Here is a 17,673-nt window from a genome sequence, read left to right on the forward strand (position 1 = left end):
TGGCTGGGCTCTGTGAAGAAAACCTGCACACGCTTCCCCTTGTCAAATCCACCGCCATTCACAAAATGGCCTAACCCAGTACCAGATAAAGCATGGCAGCGCCTGGGGTGGGGGCGGGTTGCTCCATACTTGTCAGAAACAGACCCACCGTGGCAAGGCCCCTCTAGGTTCCCGGGAGAAATGTAATTAAAAGACCCCATCTTGGAGTTACAAAGTCAATCTCCTTTCATCAAAGAAATGCCCTATTTTTGTGAACCACGTGAAACGCTACTGTGTGTTGCAAAGCGAGAATATTAAAATTTGCTTCCCTAAGACATTGAACAGCTTCCGTTGTCTCCAGCAATGCTCTCCTCAAATGTGGTTTGAGAATTTCATCCAAATGGAAGGCATGGTCACTGGGTAATCAATCAGTCACATTTCCTAGTTTTATAACTGAGAGACAAAATAAAATAAGGGTTGACAGAAGGTGCGCATGTTTGAAATACTTTCGCATGAGCCCGTCACCACCGCCAAATGTTAGCCTCTTGAGGCATAAATTAATTTACCACAAACGCATGCCGGGTTGTGTCTGGATTCTGCTCTGGTGAGCAGGAAGTGTTAGACTTTTGGACAACAGCTTCAAGAATGACATTTCTCCAACTTGCTGTGATTTTTACCCTTGAGCAGAATGTTTTTCTTGGAATGGATTTCCGGGAGGGGATCCGGACATAATTCTCTTCACGTGTGTGCAGGCCTCTCTGGCACTTTTATGACCAGAGTGGCAGCTGTCCCGGTGGGAAGGCTCGCTCCCAACCCTGAGGACGTGTGCCCCGCATCACACACGGGCCGTTAGCGTTAGTCCCTGAGATCTCACCTGGTACTGCTGCCCGGTGCAGAGGATGAGATGGTCGTACCGCACGATTTCCTTTTTAGAAAGCACCACGTGCTTGGCTGCTCGGTCTATGGCAATCATTCTACCCACCACCACGTTGACCCAGGAGCACAGTGACATCAACGCATAATCTTGGTCATGAAAACAGTGGCTACGGAGAGAAAAGCTCTGTCAGTGACATTTGAGCAGCTGACAGTGGGCATTAATTAGACATCTGGTGGGCTGGGTCAAGTCCCCTAGTGGTCCAAGTCTGTGCTCTTGCTGTGAGTTTACCAGGACCCCGGCTAGATACCGGGAGATTTTTCGTTATGAGACGCGTAGTCACAGATTGACATCTTCCCATTAAAACTAAATCGTTCCGCCTGGCATAGGTCAGTCTACAACAGGGAGGGCGTGTGTGTGCGTGCACGCCCGTGCATCTGTGTCTCTGTGAAATCATTAATATATACTTTTTCTTCTGCTTCTATTTCATGTAAGCTGACTTTAGCTGTTGAATTGTCATGTTGACCACAGACTCAGAGGGAATGAGGAAGAAGAAAGTGACATTGCTGAGGATTCCCAAAGGCAGGGGTCAAGGTCCTGAATACTGAGAACCCTTCATATTTGCTAATGTTTTTTTCAATAAATGACTCATTCTTAGAATTAGTGTATGGATTCATGCCAAAACAACTACACATTTTATTTAGAGATGTCAATTAGGGAATGACGTTTGCAGCGAGTATAGTCCCTGGAGACTTTTGGGATTCACTCTGTAGAGCAAAGGTGATTTGTGGGGAACTGGTACTTCTGCAAACAGTGGGTCCAGATGGATAGGTTTTCTTCTCTGGGTTCCATTTGAGTTTGAGCATTCTACTCTAATGTGAGCAGAGTGGGGTTTTGGTGGCTTTGGGTTTATTTAAATAAAGTTTTATGAGGGTTGTTTCCAGAATTTTCCAAAAGGTCTGACCTTATGAACATGACCTTTTATTGATCCTGTTCTAAAGACCCAGAGTATAGGGTGGCAGAATAGTACGTGTTTCATTTACTTTTTTAATGAATTTATTTATTTTAGAGAGAGGGTGAGAGGGGGAAGGGGCAGAGGGAGAGAGAAGAATCTCAAGCGGACTTCAAGTTGAGCATGGAGCCTGACATGGGGCTCGATCTCATGACCCTGAGATCATGACCTGAGTGGGATGCTTAACTGACTGGGCCACCCAGGCACCCCAACATGTTTCATTTAAATCTAGGCTTTGCTGTGCCATGGTCTGTGTCCCTGATTTGTCACCAATGAGAGTGGACCCTGGGGACTCTGCATGCCCTTTCAATACTTCAGTTTCTTGACCTCTTGACGTGAGGTAAGTGCCCTCCTCACATGCTTTGACCATTGTACGGGATGAACATGAGAATGTTAAAGACGCTGTTTTGTCAAGTGGGATGCGTATGTGAAGGGTATTATTCTAAATAATATTAATGATGCATAATCCTGTTTACCCTCCTTGGAGGCAAACAGGATTGTGAAGTGGTAATGGGAGAACATTTTTTCTTTTTGATCCACACATGAGTCTGCTTTTACCACAAAAAAAGCATTCTCGTAATGGATGCACATTAGACCCCGTTATAAGGACCTGTGAAAGAGAAGGGGGCTCTGGGCTTTGTATCTCTCCATGAAACAACACTTAAAAACAAGAAAATTTCTTTTTAATAAGAAAAGAAAATCAGGGACTGACCTGTCATTAGATTATAATAGATAGTGGGATGAAATTCTCTTTTAAAAAACCATTTTGGTAGCTCAAAGGAAAACAGGAAACTTTGCTGATTTTACACATTCATAAGAGACCCACAAAGGACTGTCCTTATTTGCTACACCGTCTCTTCATAATAGGAATGGTACTGTCAGTCGTCCAAGATGAGGAAAAATTAAATATAGTTCGTTCACAGGGATTAGTCTTATGAAGGTTTGCTCAAAGATAAAAGTTCTCAGGGGAAATTTGGGGAAGGTTAAGACAGTGTTATTTTTAATGACAGCAGGACAGTAATATTGATAATGTCAGAATGCATATTTCAGAGTTAAAATCTGAAGCTCTGTCCAGTGGGAACTGGCACTAGGAATACTGGTTTTTTTAGGAACCTTCGGAAGCACTGAAGAATGTGGGGCGCTTGCTTTTACAGTCTGTTACTACACTGAGTGACATCTGTCAGTTTAAATTATCACTGTGTAGGTGACTACTGTTCATTCTGGGTCTTCCTTAATGTATCCATCAGGTAGGTGAAATTAGCCATTGGAGACTGTTGGTGATAGTTTTCCAGAATTATTTCCTAAGCAGAGTTAATGAGCATTAGGATTCTAATATGGCAGGGACTGTTTCACGGATTGGTGACAAGAGAAAGACCTCCACTAGAGTTCTCTGGAAGAAAGAGAAAGAACCAAAGAAGGAACGTCAATAAAACTTCATGTTTCTCAAGTGAGCTTGACCCTGACTCAAGACTAATGTGAAAGTTTGTCTTCATAGAACATTCTGGAAACAGGTAATAAGGAAAAAAAAACAGAATTGCAGGATGGGGAAATTTTTGGAAGGGGACATATGTACAGAGTGGCCAGCTTGCCCCCACAGCCAGTGGTCAGAAGACTTAGGCCAAAGCTCTAGGTGCAAAATTACAAGCAAACTCCAGAGGAGCAATTACAAGCAGGGTGGAGACATGCACTTCATGAAATCAGAACCCTTCAGAACTGGAAAGAACTTTAGAGGTTTTCATAAAGGATTTACTGTGACACTCTGAAGAAGGAACATCACAATTAACGTTCGCTATTCAGGGTTGATTGTCCAATTAGTGGATTTCTCCAGTTTCTCCTCTCCTCCCACTGCCTTCCTTTCTGCTGTATCCCGGCATGTCATTAGCACCTCTACAAGAAACTGGCCTGGGGTGGGTGGGGGGATGTGGGGGAGACAAAAAAAATGGCTGTTCAAAAATTAATAACAAGAATAATCAAAACACTGGCTAGGGCAAAGTTGAAAATTTGTATTCAGACTGAGGAATTTAAATTATTAAATTTATGGATGTCAAGATATTAGTTATCCATGGCCAGAGATAATTTCCTTTATTGAGGTAGGAGGACCATTTGAAAGGCAACATCCTGTTTACATTTCAATTTGTGGCTTCTAAAAATCATGATAACATGAGTCTTCCACCCAGAGGCATCTGGCTGTGTTGTTTAGTCCCTGTCTATAACCTGATTGAGAGAACTTTTGCAGGTACTTTTGGATGCAACTTTCATCTGTTTGACATTATTTATTGAGTACCTGCTGTGTGCCAAGCACTGTCCCAGATGCTGGGGACACACTGTGAACAAGACAAAAAAAAAAAATCCCTTCCCTATAGTAAACTGTTTACTATAGTAAACTCTATAGAGTTTACATTATAGGTTAAGGATTCAGAATATAAAGAATAAACGTGATCTTAAAAGGCAAATTATAAAATATTTAGAAGAATTTCTGTAGCAAGAAAAAAACAAACCAGAGGAAGGAGGACTGGAGTGTGTTGGGTGTGTGAAAAGTTGAATTTAAGCCAAGACTCCAAGGTGGAGAACTGCCCACTGTGTTTCAGGAACATCAAGGAGACTATGGTGGCTAGAGTGGAGAAAACAAAGGTAACAGTGGTAAAAGACGAAGTCAAAGAAGTAAGCAGACAGGGATGGATTTTAGGTTGGAACATTCTAGAAGTTTCTGTGAGGATGGAAATATTCTGTAGCTGCACTATCTGATATGGCAGCTACTAGCCACATGGAGCTGTCTGAGCACTCAAAATATAGCTAATGTAATTGAGGAGCTGAATTTTTAATCTCATTTAACTTTACTGAAGTTACATTTAAATAGCCCCGTGTGGCTAGTAGCCACCATATTGGACAGTGCTGTTCTAGGCTGTTCTGTAGTTGACACGATCTGATTCATATTTGTGTGGCATTGCTCTGGCTATTGTGTTGAGAATATGGAGAGGCAAGGACAGAAGCAGGACCACCAGGTGACTCTCCACCTAGCCACATGTGGGTCCCATGCAGAATCACACCAGCAGAAAGCCATATGCTAGCTGTTCTCTCCTGTAGCATACCTAACATGGGGGCTGACAGAAACCTTCATCAAGCTGACTGAACTGTTCTTCATGAGACGTTAATCAACAAGACCAACATTTCCTGGGAATCATGTCATTTGGAAGACAGGCCATGATGGAAGGAGATGCACATGGGTTGATCCTCTACCCTTTTTCAGAACTGGCTGTTAGAGTAATTTTAACAAAAAAACTCCAGCAAAGTTGGCTTATCATACACTTTCCACAGTCAAAAAATCCTAAGCTCAAAGAAATGAAATCCCCTTCGTAACAGGGGCATCCACCTGAACCAACACCTATCCGGCTCAAAACCCACGCCTTTTTTACTGCCCTGATGCTGTCCTTCAAGAAAAATAGAAGTTCAAAGTCTGATGAAAGTATTAGGTCAAAGTGAGCCTGGTTCTGCTGGCAAGGAGTTGCTGCCGTTTTTCTCATTGTTTGAAGATCTCTTCAACACGGATTCTAAAATGAACACCCTGAGAGGGAACAATTTCCTTCCTCCTCATTGGAAAAATTGGGACATTGTTTCTAGAGGCAGGGAGCCTAGTAATTCTTGTACCCATGCTTTGCTACAGGAAATTAAAATTAATGCAAGCTGTGTGATAATGAAATGGCATTTTCTAGAACAGATGTTGACAAATAGTGATTCTACTGGGATGCAAACAATGAAGCTTGCCCAGACTGGCAAGAAGGTTGTGGCAGATCAGCCCCGCATGACAAAGGGCCGGGGGTAGGGGTGTGAGACCCACACCCCAGTGAAGTGCCCTGTCTTTATCTCCCGACTCTGAACCTTGGGGGAGTCACCTGGTCTGATGCAAATATAGTCACCAAGTTTCTCTGCGCTGTGGTGTCACTCAGAAGCCAAGTGCAGGAGGTAGCTGTGTCAGCAGGTTGGAAGAGGGCAGACATCTCCCCACAAATACAAAATGGCAGCCCAACTCTACATTCCCTCATCAACAGATTTGTACTTATACGTTCTAAGTGAGTTTGAACTCTGGGAGAAAAGCCTGCCACCCTTCCCTTTCCAGTCTGAAATCTACTACAGTTGACTCTTGAACAACACGGGTTTGAACTGCGTGGGTCCACTTACACATGGATTATTTTTTTTTCCTCCATAAATACAGTACAGGGCTGTAAATGTATTTTCTCTTCCTTGTGATTTTCTTAATAACATTTTCTTTCTCTAGCTTACTTTAAGAATACAGTACATATTACATGTAACATACAAAATAATCGACTGCTTATGCTATCGGTAAGGCTTCTGGTCAACAGTAGGATATTACTGGTTAAGATTTAGGGGAGTCAAAAGTTGCATGCAGATTTTGGACTGCATGGGGGTCAGCGCCCCTATAACCCCTGTGTCGTTCAAGGGTCAACTGTATTGTCCACACAAATGAGGACATTTAGGCCTCAGAATGAAAAAGCAAATGGAATTCTTACTCGCTTGCTAAAAACTTCCTTTGTTCAGTGCCCAGAAGCTTTTTTCCAGGGAGTCCATGGGTTGAAATCAGGGTGAGATTACTAAACTTCAGGTGAGAGCTAAGGAGAGAGAAAAGAACACATAAAAAAGGAGGTAAAGCTGGACTTGGTGAATTATTATAATTCTATTTACCTTATTTCATGTGTCATCCAATTGTCCCACTTTTCTTTTCAGCAACTCTTTTTGCACAAACCTTCCAACAGAACCGACCATTTCAATGAAAGAAGGAAGATGGCTCTGGAGCAGCTGACTGCCGAAACTTCCCGAAGCTACAGTATTGTCATGCCAAGTACCATTTAATTTTTTAAAAATTTGCTTCTCCAAGTGAAGCAAAATAAAGCCCAACATTGGGAGGAGGGAGGAAAACTGAATATAAACTAATGCACAGTTCAAATTTCAGACTACTTCTAAGAATTGCTTGGGATCACAACCACCATAGCTGACACCTTCTGAATGCTTACCATCAAGTGCTTTGGGCATCCCTCATTTGGTCCTCGAAGCAGCAATACCATGAGGTCAGTAAAAATATCCCTATTTATTATGTGGAACTGAGGCAAAGTGATGTGCTCAAGACTATACAGCAGGAGAGTCTGAAGGCAGGGCATGAACCCAGGCTGTCTGGCTCCAGCATCTTCTCACCTAACCTCTGTCTCTGTTGTCCTGTAGACACCAAGCTATTGACAAGGATCCAAAGATCATCCAATCCCTGGTCAACATTAACTTTATTATTTTCATATATATATACATATATATATGGCACACCTTGCATTTACTACAAAAGATATATATATATGAAAATAATAAAATATATATATATATCAATTACTGAAATCAGATACTAAAATATCACCCAGGAGAAAATTCTAGAAGTTTGCTTTTAAAAGCAAAACTGCTTTATATTTGCATCAGATTTTCCAGGGCCCGAGACACGTTCATGGACATTATCATAGAGATTAATCTTCAAGGCAGTTTGTGCCAGAGGCAGGGGGCAGGTTGTTATTATCTGCATTTCATACAGAGGAAAATCAAGGTTGGAAATACCAGGTAATTTGTTCACGGTCCCGAAGCTCATGGGCAGCAGGACTGGAGGTGAGAGCCGTGTCTCTTCTGACCCCCAGCAGTACCCTCTGCACTCACCTAGCTGTCCTCTAACCAGTCCCGTGAGCGATGTTGGGTAGCACAACGCAAGCACGTAAGCAGAGGCTGCTAAAGGACTGACATGCTCAAGACTCACTCCGTATTTCCCCTTATGTATTAAAATACTCTTGCCGCAAATTTGCCCTCCAGCTCAAGTCAGGAAAATTTTATGGGTGAGTTGATCTTTTCATAGGATGGTGAGAAAGATATTTCTCTCTAAAATCTCTTCTGAGTTCACACCTCCCCTTAAACCAACCAAATGCCAAGAAAGAAACCTTCACCAGGTTCAAGGGAAAACCTGCCCTCCTTTCCCATGAAGAAATTGGAAATTTTCCAAACGTGGAAATGCTATCAATTTACTGACAATCTGTTAAGTACCACTAAAAACAGGAGACTTTTGGTAATGGCACAGGCCAGAAATGTAATAAAACTCAACTGCACCTGACATTTAAAAATAGCTAAATATTATGAAAGGTTGTGTTCTGAGTCTCTAAGGATGCGTGTCATTTAAGAATGAATATTCCTATTTGATACAAAGAAAACCAAGCACATTTTATCCTCTAATAATAAGAATAAAATTTTTGAATATGTTCAAATAACATAAAGGTCACAATTAACCCCAGCTACTTAGGGCTGCCAGTCTGCAAATGCACACTGATGACAGGTCTTTAATCTAGTTCCATTTAACAGAAAATGCAAATAATAATACGTGTTTATGCCCAAATGAAGTTAAAATTTGTTTTGGCTTTGGTGCCTATGTGATGGAAATGTGGTTTATGCTGGATTAATAATACAGTTATATACAGGCCGTTTTTACAGCTCTATGTGAACAGGCGGCTTAGTAATTATCCAGCTATATCTTTTACTACAAAAACAATCCCTCTGGCACTGAATAATTTGAATGATCTCACAACATGGATCAAATGACTCCTAAATTGCCAAATTGCCACACTGCAATATACTGAATTATGCAATTGTGCAATTAAGGACTTCTCCAAAAGATTTTGAGGGGGGGGCATTGTCTGGATTTTTATCTATAAGGGCACCAGTTTTCCACTCCTTTTCTTTCACCTTAGCTAAATTCCTCTTGCCTTCTTCACTGTGGCTGCTCTGGTCCTTTATCCAGTCCCCAACGTCACTACTTTAGCCTTTTTTGTTCTCCCTCTGGTCCCCTTTCCTCATTCTCAAGTGAGTACATCTCCCACATCATAAAGAAAACAGAGACCAGCCACCAGGCTCCCCCCAACCCCATTTCCCTTCTTGTTACCTCCAGTAACATCGACAAGAGCATTCTTCTATTCCCCCTAATTCAGAAGACAGGTTCTCCCCATTAACCCTGTCTCTTCTTCATGTTCCTCCCCTATCTCTCCCTATTTCTATATCAGCACACTTTTCTTACAACTGTACTTAATAAACCTGGAAGTAACCAGTACATGCTGATAAGGTGGAATCATGCAGTCAACAGGGTCCATGGCCCTGCTTCTCTGTTTCTCCAAAATAACTTCCATTCTCAAGGTCCCCTCAGGCCCAAGGTGGTTCCTGGAGCTCCAGACATCACATCCCATATCCACATTATAGGCAGAAGGAAGGAGGAATGGGTGGAAAGGGCTGCCCATTAAGAAGAGACTAAAAGTCTCACGTGATATTTCTGCTTACATTGCCGAAACTCAGTGATAGAGCCTAGGCATTTGGAAATTGTGGTAGACCAATGTGGCAGAACAGAAACACGGGGCAGAAAGGGAACCTGGAAAATGTGGTTTTTCAAAAACCACATTGCCCAAGGTTCTGTTACCAGGAACAAAGTGCAGCATACATACTGGGAGGCAACTAGAAATCTCTACTCATGCTGACTCATGAAAGAAGGATAGGTGGGCATGGGGGAAGATCCTTCTATCAGTCAGGGTCCAGGCAGGTAATAGGTAGCTAACTCCACGGGGTTCAAATGAACAGAGGCAAGGGTGTGTGCAGGGTTCTAGGAACCGGAAGGGGATGAGGAGTCATCCAGGAACTCACAGGTATAGGATGCTATTCCTGATGTGAATGGAGGAAACAGGGACGGCGGGAGCGATGACAGAGACCCCAGCCAAAAGCTGCAGCTATAGAACATGCTGTCTGGGACAACATTATCTTAAGGTTCTCTTCTAGGATTGTTTTTTGCACCAGGTCCTCCTCCTTTGCCCATCTATCCCTGCTCACGAGCTTCCCAGTCTTCATGCCTGCTTCCTGGGCCATGCTACCTACCACCATGACTTCCTGTTACATACCTACACTATAGCTTCCTTCTGAGCTTGAGACCCAATTTCCAAATGCCTACCAGTCCTAACGGGACTGTTCCATAGGCATTCCAAATTCAGTATGTGTCCAAACACAGGTTTTTGGAGCCCCATTCCGTTGCTCCTTCATCTCCATCAAAGGCATGAGCAACTAACCATCTCTCAAGTTAGGGATTGGAGAGTCAACTTCAGACTCCTCCCCTCTTTCTCACTTTCCACAACTGGTCACCATGTCCAGTCACTTTTACCTGGTCCAAATGTCTTGAATGCACTCCGCCCGACATTCCTGGGACACATTGCCATAGCTCACCTTCTTGCTTAGAGAAAGTCTCAGGTGAGTTTCTCTGGCACGAGTCTCTCTCTCTCCTGCCCATCTTCCACACAGCCATTGGAAACCTCTTTTTAAGTTAAATCAAATCTCAATCGTTCCTGGTTTTAAGTTTCCACATTTGCTCACCACTTTGATAGCAGCAGAGCAGAGTGGCTAAGACCATGGGCTCAAGAGTCAGATTGCCTCAGTTGGACCCCAGGCTCCAGTACTTTCTAGCCTTTTGACCTTGGGAAAGTGGCAACTTATTTAACCTCTCTGTGGCTCAGTTTCCTAATCTCTAAAATGGGAATAATAGAATCTAATGCCTTATAGGGGTGTTGTGAGGATTACATGAGAGTGTCTGTAAAAATGTTTAGAATATTGCCTGCTGCATAGAACATTTGCAATAAATAACAATTTTAAATAAAATACTTTAAAACATTAAGTTCAAATGCATAAGCATGGTAGGTAAGGCCCTTATATCAGGGCCTAACCTAACCTCATTAACCTTCTTGTTCATTCAGTGAAGGTTCCCTGCCTCTTTCATGCCTTTATATGAATGTGTCCACATTTTTCTCCAACCTTGTATTTTTTTAATTTAATTTTTAATCTGATTCAGAAATATCCAAGTATTTAATTTCTTAAATTGATACTATCTAAAAATATTGCTCAGTCAGTTAAGCATCTGCCTTCTGCTCAGGTCATGATCCCAGGGTCCTGGGGTCGAGGCCCACCTTGGGCTCCCCGCTCAGCGGGAAGCCTGCTTCTCCCTCTCCCTCTGCCTGCCGCTCTCCCTGCTGTGTTCTCTCTCTTTCTGTCAAATAAATAAATAAAATCTTTAAAAAATAATAAAAATATTGTTCCAAAATAATAAAGTTTATAATGTACAATTTTAGTAGATTTTAGCTCTTCTGAGGATGAAATATGGAGAACAAATGTTTCAGACTTTTAATTTGATGACCAATGAATATTTTAAAAGTTCCTGCAAACAGAGCAGTGAGTCACAGGGTACATCTTGAATTTGGACACACAGTAGACAAAATGGCAGGAACAGCAGGACCACAGAGAAAACACGGTTCTCAGATCTAATGGTGTTGGCTTCATGTACATAAACAATATCTAACAACACTGTGAGTCTTCTACTCCAAAATCAAAGGTCACGATGTCATGGAAAAAAATTTTTAAAAAGTTCAAGTTAAGTGCTCAAGCCAATGAAACATTAAACAAGTGCACCTGCATTTTCACAGCAGATAATTCCAGTGGGGATTTTATGTTGCTGTGGATACAAGGGGAGGAACAGCTCAAAGATACTTGTAAAGCAGGGAGGGATTAGAGTATCCAGGGAAATAAGTAAAAGGTATTGCATTTCATTCCATGCTTCAGGAGGACAGCTACAAAATTAGGTCTAAACATCCTTATCCTTCAAATAAAGAGGGTCTCATTGCCAATTTATTGTGAACACGATAAAAGAAACATAAAACTTTTCATGTTGCTTACCCTTCTGGGCAATAGAAACCTGTCAGCCTGCCAAGTGAATGCTTATTATTTTTATTTTTAAATTTTTCCTGTTTTTTTTTTTTTTTTTGGCATAGCAAGGGCAACCGAAGCCAGTGATTTAATTAACTGCTTTCATTAATGCTTTTATTTGAATAAATAGATAATGCAGAAAGAAAATAATCATCTCACATCAATCTAAATGTTACCATTTAATTTACTAAAATCTCTGCTTTCTGAATTGTTCACAACAATGACCAAATGTTTGCCAAATTATAGTAAATCCTAGCTCAAGACAGGTATTTAACCTAACTGCTTATTTAAGGAGTCAAAGAATAACTCAGATCTAATTCAGTCTTAATGATATTCATGCAGTGTCACAAAATTCATGGTGAAACGCTACAGATGGAACTTAAAAGTTGGGAGTTATGTGAACTTCCAATACCAAAAGAAAAATATAAGGCAAAACAAGTCAAAATATTTATGATACATTTATTAAGAGAATCTACCCATTTTTCCCTGAAAAATTTTTTTGACTTTCTTTGGCAATTTTATTTTGTTTAGATCACCAAAAGAGATTTTTTTTGGACAAGGTCCTTAGCTCCTTCATTTTTGTTGTGTTAGTAAAAACAGCACAGCTCCTGCATCGATGGTCACCCAGCTGTCAGTAATGGCACACTCGGACCTCCAGGGGGAGACCAAAGAAAGAGAGACCCAAAGAGTGTGTGGTTAAGGATTCAGAGCCCTTCTAAAAGTGGGTGGAGTGTTCATGGGGTGAGGAAGAAGTTCAAAGCTCTCTCCTAACCCTTTTTCTCTCTTCTCTTGGGTGCCATCTTGTGTGGCTCTCCTATTCATGGAAGATCCCCCCCTCCCACGCCCTAGGAAACAGCATGGGGCCTGGAGAAAAGGACCAAGCAGCAAGTCTCTTAAATCTGCCTGAGTCCAGGCTTGTGTCCTGGGACAACGAATCTAGAATCAACACTGAAGCCAACAATAAGGTCTGGGCGCCTGCCTGGAGTAACGTAGGTGCTCTGTGAATTCTCCAGGGACCCATCAGGAGAGACGGGTGGTGCCTGGGGTAAGGGACTAGGAGGAAGGTCTGGGGATTCAGGATCTCAGATGAATAACTGTGTATCTCTGCATAAAAGTAAAACATAAACCTTACTGAAAAAATGAAAACGAATGTAATGTTTGAAATGGTCATTGAACAAAGAAGAATAAAATTTGGAAGTTCTGGCAAAACAAACTAAGATGAAATTGAATTTTGCTTTATAATGTATGGGAAATGATTATATATATATGAAGTAAAAATGTTATACATTTATACTTTGAACATATTTTTATATACATGGAGCATATACAAGATGTAATACCAAGATGGCAGTTACAAAAACCAGCTGGAAAGCCTTTGCACACAAGAGATGGCAAAATGTAAGACACCAATCAGTCAGGGTCCCTAAGACTGGAGTAAAGCATTGTGGGGATTCAACAGTGAGTGAGATCACTTCTGGAGGCGTGGGGGTGGGGATGAGGACTGGTTTTATGTTTGGGGCAAATGCTGGTGGATACAAGGCTTTATTAACACCATAGGGGCATGTTTCCCTATGCTTGGCAGATAGATCTTGTGGACCTTTATTCTTAATGGTGATAGTTTAAGCATGAAGTATATGAAATGCTTTCTACTAGGTCTAATTTAGCATGTAAGTACAATGATAATGGGGTAATGACTTCAGCTATGTCATGTTTAATGATAAGTTAATAATTATGCCTGGTAAGCCCTGAAGTAATGATATGACCTAGAAGTTATATGATTTGTTGAGAATTAGAAAATGTGGTTTGGAAAACAAGCTCATAAAAACAGGTTAATTACAATGAGCAATTACAGGGGGAAATAGGTTTCCTTATGGATAAGACTGCCAGTTTTGAGGAAATATCTACATAAATGGTTATAATACCAGGGTGCATGTCAGAGTTACATGAGGAGTCTTAAAGATACAGATTCCTAGGACCCACCCTAGCCTGGGAATTATAGCTACATGAATGGGGGCCCAGGAAACTTTTTAAAACTACCACCTCCAACTCCACCTGCACCCCCACAAGTAGCTCTGATGTACAGAGTTGTTGAGTCTGGAATTTTCACAATCTGTTGCTTATAGAAAAAGTTACTCAATATTAACCTCATGTCTAGGAAGCTGATCACAACATTTTTCTTCATCACAAGTTCTTAAAATACAAGGAAATTCAAGGTTTATTTGTGTCGTTTTTTTTTTTTTTTTTTTTTAAGCTCAAGTGCCTTACTATGTTGGTATATTGGGAAGATTCTGGTTATCCCTTTGAAAGAAATGCTCTTCGGAGAACTCCGGTTAGAGATCAACATGGTCTCCAGAGGCCATGTGCCCAGTAGCTGGCCTTGTCTGGTCTGGGTCTCACACAGTGGCTCCAAGTGCTCCAATTGTCCAGAGGGGATGGCAACCCGGCGCGCCTACAGAAGGACCATTCCCGGGGTTTCCAGGCCTCTCCTCCAAATTCCTACCCAGTATCAAATGGTGTAAGGGAAGTGCCCGTCTGACACCTCCTTATTCCCTCAAAGTGCTCATAGCCACTTCTAATTGTTTGCACCCGGTCAACACAATTCAAATGGTGGGTGTTATGGGGAAGCAAGAAAGTGACTAGTGGATTCTGAGCTGAGGCTTGTCAGGGAGGTGTGACTGGGAGTGTATGGTGTCCATTGTCTTTTGAGGAGTGAGGCTGCAAATGAGAAAGTTGGGGACAGTAGGATGGAGACAGATAGTATTGCCCAGTGCCACTGATGTCCAAGTAACTCCCTAGAGGACTTGTTTAAATAAACAGAGATCTCTGGGCCCCATTCTCCAAGTTTCTGATACAGTAGGTCTGGGGTGAGACCTGAGAATTTGTATTTCTAACAAGTTCCCAAATAATGTCCATGTTGGTGGTCCATTTTGAGAACTACTGTTTAAGCACAGAAAAATGAGAGGCTCCCAGGGGTTTTAGGTGCTTAAGAAAAGTGGGTGGGAGTTTAATATGTTTTAATGAAGGAAGTATTTGATCCCATTAAGTATTTGAGACACATGAGTAAAGACTGAAATTTCTGTCTTAGCCTTGTTTTTTTTTTTTAATTTAAGGGAACTCCTGGATTTGGGGTGTGGGGGTGCACTCAGAGCCCCCAAGACTTACATAACAAACTTGAGGTTAGTGGCAGAATAGAGGATCCAAAATATGTCCAGATTAAGGTTTGCAAAGCATTCAAGTATCACGAAAAGGCCTAAGAAACATCCATTGGCAGCCCATAAAGCAGTGATGATCAGTGGGAGCCAGAGATGTGGCCCTTATGACCATGACAGTCTTTGGTGCATAAGGGATTTATACATTCCAGAGTCTGGGTAGACGGCTAAAAGAACAGGGCACAACTCCAGTTTTCTCCATAGTCAAGCAGCTTTGCAAAATGGAAACACCCCAGAGTGTTGGTCAGCTTGCTTGGTCCTCGTGATCTTAAACCAGAGTTGGTGGCCATTTTAACTGAACCGCAAGAGAAGGTCTTTGCCAGACCAGGAACTCTTGCAAGGAACAGACACACATGCTGGCAGGAAACACCTGTGATTCATCCCTAATCCTTGGGGAAGAAAGCATCTTCCATATTAAGGCTCTACCTCCCCAGTCTCTTCCCTCATATGAGAGACAATGCAAGGCTGCCACAAGGGAACTAGATATGCAGATTTAATTTGTGGGGCAGTGTCAATCTAGTAAGTTTTGAGTGCTAGGCTTTTCCAGATGCTTTGCATGTATCACCTGTTTTAACCCCCGTGCCACTGAGGAGGAGAGATTCTGGATTCTCTCCCCATAGTACAGGTGAGGATAGTAAGGTTCACAGATGTTGGATGATTTTCCTGGGCCCCATCAGTCATGGCAGAACACCAACACTCTCCACTACACCCTAACTCAGTGGTTCTCGCACCCTGCCCCCTAGAGGGGTGTGAGAACACAGATCCCTGCCCCCTGCTCCCTCCCCATTTCTGATTCGATCCTTACAGGGTAGCACCTGAGTATCCACATCTCCAGCAGGTCCCCAAGTGATATGGAAGTGCTGGTCCACAGACCACAATTTGAAAACTACTGATCTAACCTTATCACTGTCCCAGGGTAGAAATAAAGTATTTGCCAAGACTGGTCCCTCAGGGCCGTTTCCTTTTCCCAGCAAAGGTTTCTGGTACACCTGGGGTCTCTTCAGAGCTACAAGAACACCTGGGAAGAAAGGCGGCCATGAAATCCTTTTGCTACAGCCTTATCTAGCCTCGCTTTTTCTCTGCCTTCATCTTTGCCCACATGCTTCGCTAAAGGACGATGGAATATTAAGAAAGAAAGAGCTAACTAAAGAAATGGGCATGGTGGGGAGCCTACCCACATCACCTGCAAAAGGTTCTTCCACCCCGATGCCTTCCTGCCCCTCTCTGCCTGGGGGCATCCTCTGCCCAGGGGAGATGGAGGGACAGGCTGCAAGAATGGCCAAAGGTGACCATGTGACCAGGAGGATGTTAACTGGTGGGTAAATACTCTACCTCCCTCATGCGAAGAGGGGCCACTCTGAGTTGTGTCCCTTCGAGGTCCCCAGTATGGGATTATGTCTCAGTTGCCCACAGCAACCCACTGACCAATGGTTTTGTTGACTTCCCTCCCTTTCCCAGCTCATCACCCTGCGGTCTCAGGTAATTTCCTGGGATCACCCCCAACTAAACTGCTTGCACCCAAATTCTTTGTTTTCAGCTTTTGAAGGAATACAACTCAAGACAGGCGCTGACATTGTCATTTGAAAATGATTTGATAGTAGAGGGTGGAGGGTGGGTGAGTCTATTACTCAGTCCACACATGTGGTTTGTACTTTGTGTGATGGTGAAGAACGCATTCCCTACTTAACCCCAAAGAATCACACACACACACACACACACACACACACCCCACACACAAAAAAAAATGAAAATAAGCTTATCCCCTAAAAGACCTAATATTGCTCAAAGAGTGTTGCTTTTCTTTTGTTCCGGGAGTCTCTAAAGTGGGCAGTAGGAGATAAGAAAAGTTATCCTGAAATGAGTAGGAATGGACAATTTCAGTAAATTAAGATTTTTTTTTCATTTAACATTAATTACATTTAAATCTTGGAATCAGATTAGGAAACTCAATTGTGATTAGCAACACCAGGGAGTCTGGGTCATTATCTTCTGGTGGCAGAATGTCAGGCTTTCTGCCTGGGAAGGCTGGGCCTCTGAGCTCCACATAGGGCTGCCCCTCCCCTCCCCTCCCCCACCTGACCCCAGCCACCAGACAGCCAGCCTCGGTGCGGGCCCCCTGACAGGTCCCACTGTGATGCCCACATAACAAGAGGCAAGACGCGACCTGGTGATCTCTGCCTGCTCCCCAGGCAAAGCGGGGGACAGTAGCGCACGTGCCCCGGGCCAGGCTGCCGCGCTGTGTTGGCCCGGGTATCAAAAGGACAATCGGGGAGAGCACATGGCCACCCATTCAGAGGGCTGAGACCGACAGTACGGAACAATGACAACCACCAACCTGTTCGGGGCTTTAGCTCTGAGATCAGCAAGTAAGCACCAACTATTTAATTAGTCACCTAATTAGTGACAGGCCACACTGAAGGCTTCAGATGTCCTCAGACGAATGTAGAGATAAAAAGTCTAATTAAGCCACAAGCGCTGGGCTGGCTGCTGCCAGAGCCCACAGCTGCACCGGATGTGCGGCCCGCTGACAGGAGGTTCGGTCATCCGGCCCCAACTGCGGCTTCACAGATGTGCCCTCCCTGGTCCACGCTCTCCTTAGTAGAGAGCAACCCACCCAACCAGATGAGGGATTCAGGTTTGGGTAGAAAATCAGAGACTTCCTTCCCCCCTCGATGAGATTATTCGGTTGGTTTTTCGAGAAAACTCTTCTCCGTGGTGAAAGTGGAAGGGAAGGGGAGCCTGGGCCCTTCGCAGCCACCAGGGCTTTCTGTGAATCCAAGCGCGTG

At 43.0% G+C, this 17,673-nt stretch overlaps 1 protein-coding gene across 4 annotated transcripts in view; it reads right to left on the minus strand.

Moving 5' to 3' along the window:
* CFAP61 (cilia and flagella associated protein 61) overlaps positions 1 to 17,673 on the minus strand; it is a 302,051-nt gene that overhangs the window by 116,540 nt on the left and 167,838 nt on the right. For all 4 annotated transcript variants that reach the window (XM_027623975.2, XM_027623973.2, XM_027623974.1 and 1 more), the window contains 2 exons: positions 6,392 to 6,490; positions 854 to 1,022 (listed from right to left, as the gene is read on the minus strand). In XM_027623975.2, coding sequence (XP_027479776.1) covers positions 854 to 1,022; positions 6,392 to 6,490 — 268 coding nt within the window. The remainder of the gene's footprint in view (positions 1 to 853; positions 1,023 to 6,391; positions 6,491 to 17,673) is intronic.

This window comes from Zalophus californianus, chromosome 8 (assembly GCF_009762305.2).
Source record: "Zalophus californianus isolate mZalCal1 chromosome 8, mZalCal1.pri.v2, whole genome shotgun sequence".
In the NCBI taxonomy this organism is placed as follows: domain Eukaryota; kingdom Metazoa; phylum Chordata; class Mammalia; order Carnivora; family Otariidae; genus Zalophus; species Zalophus californianus.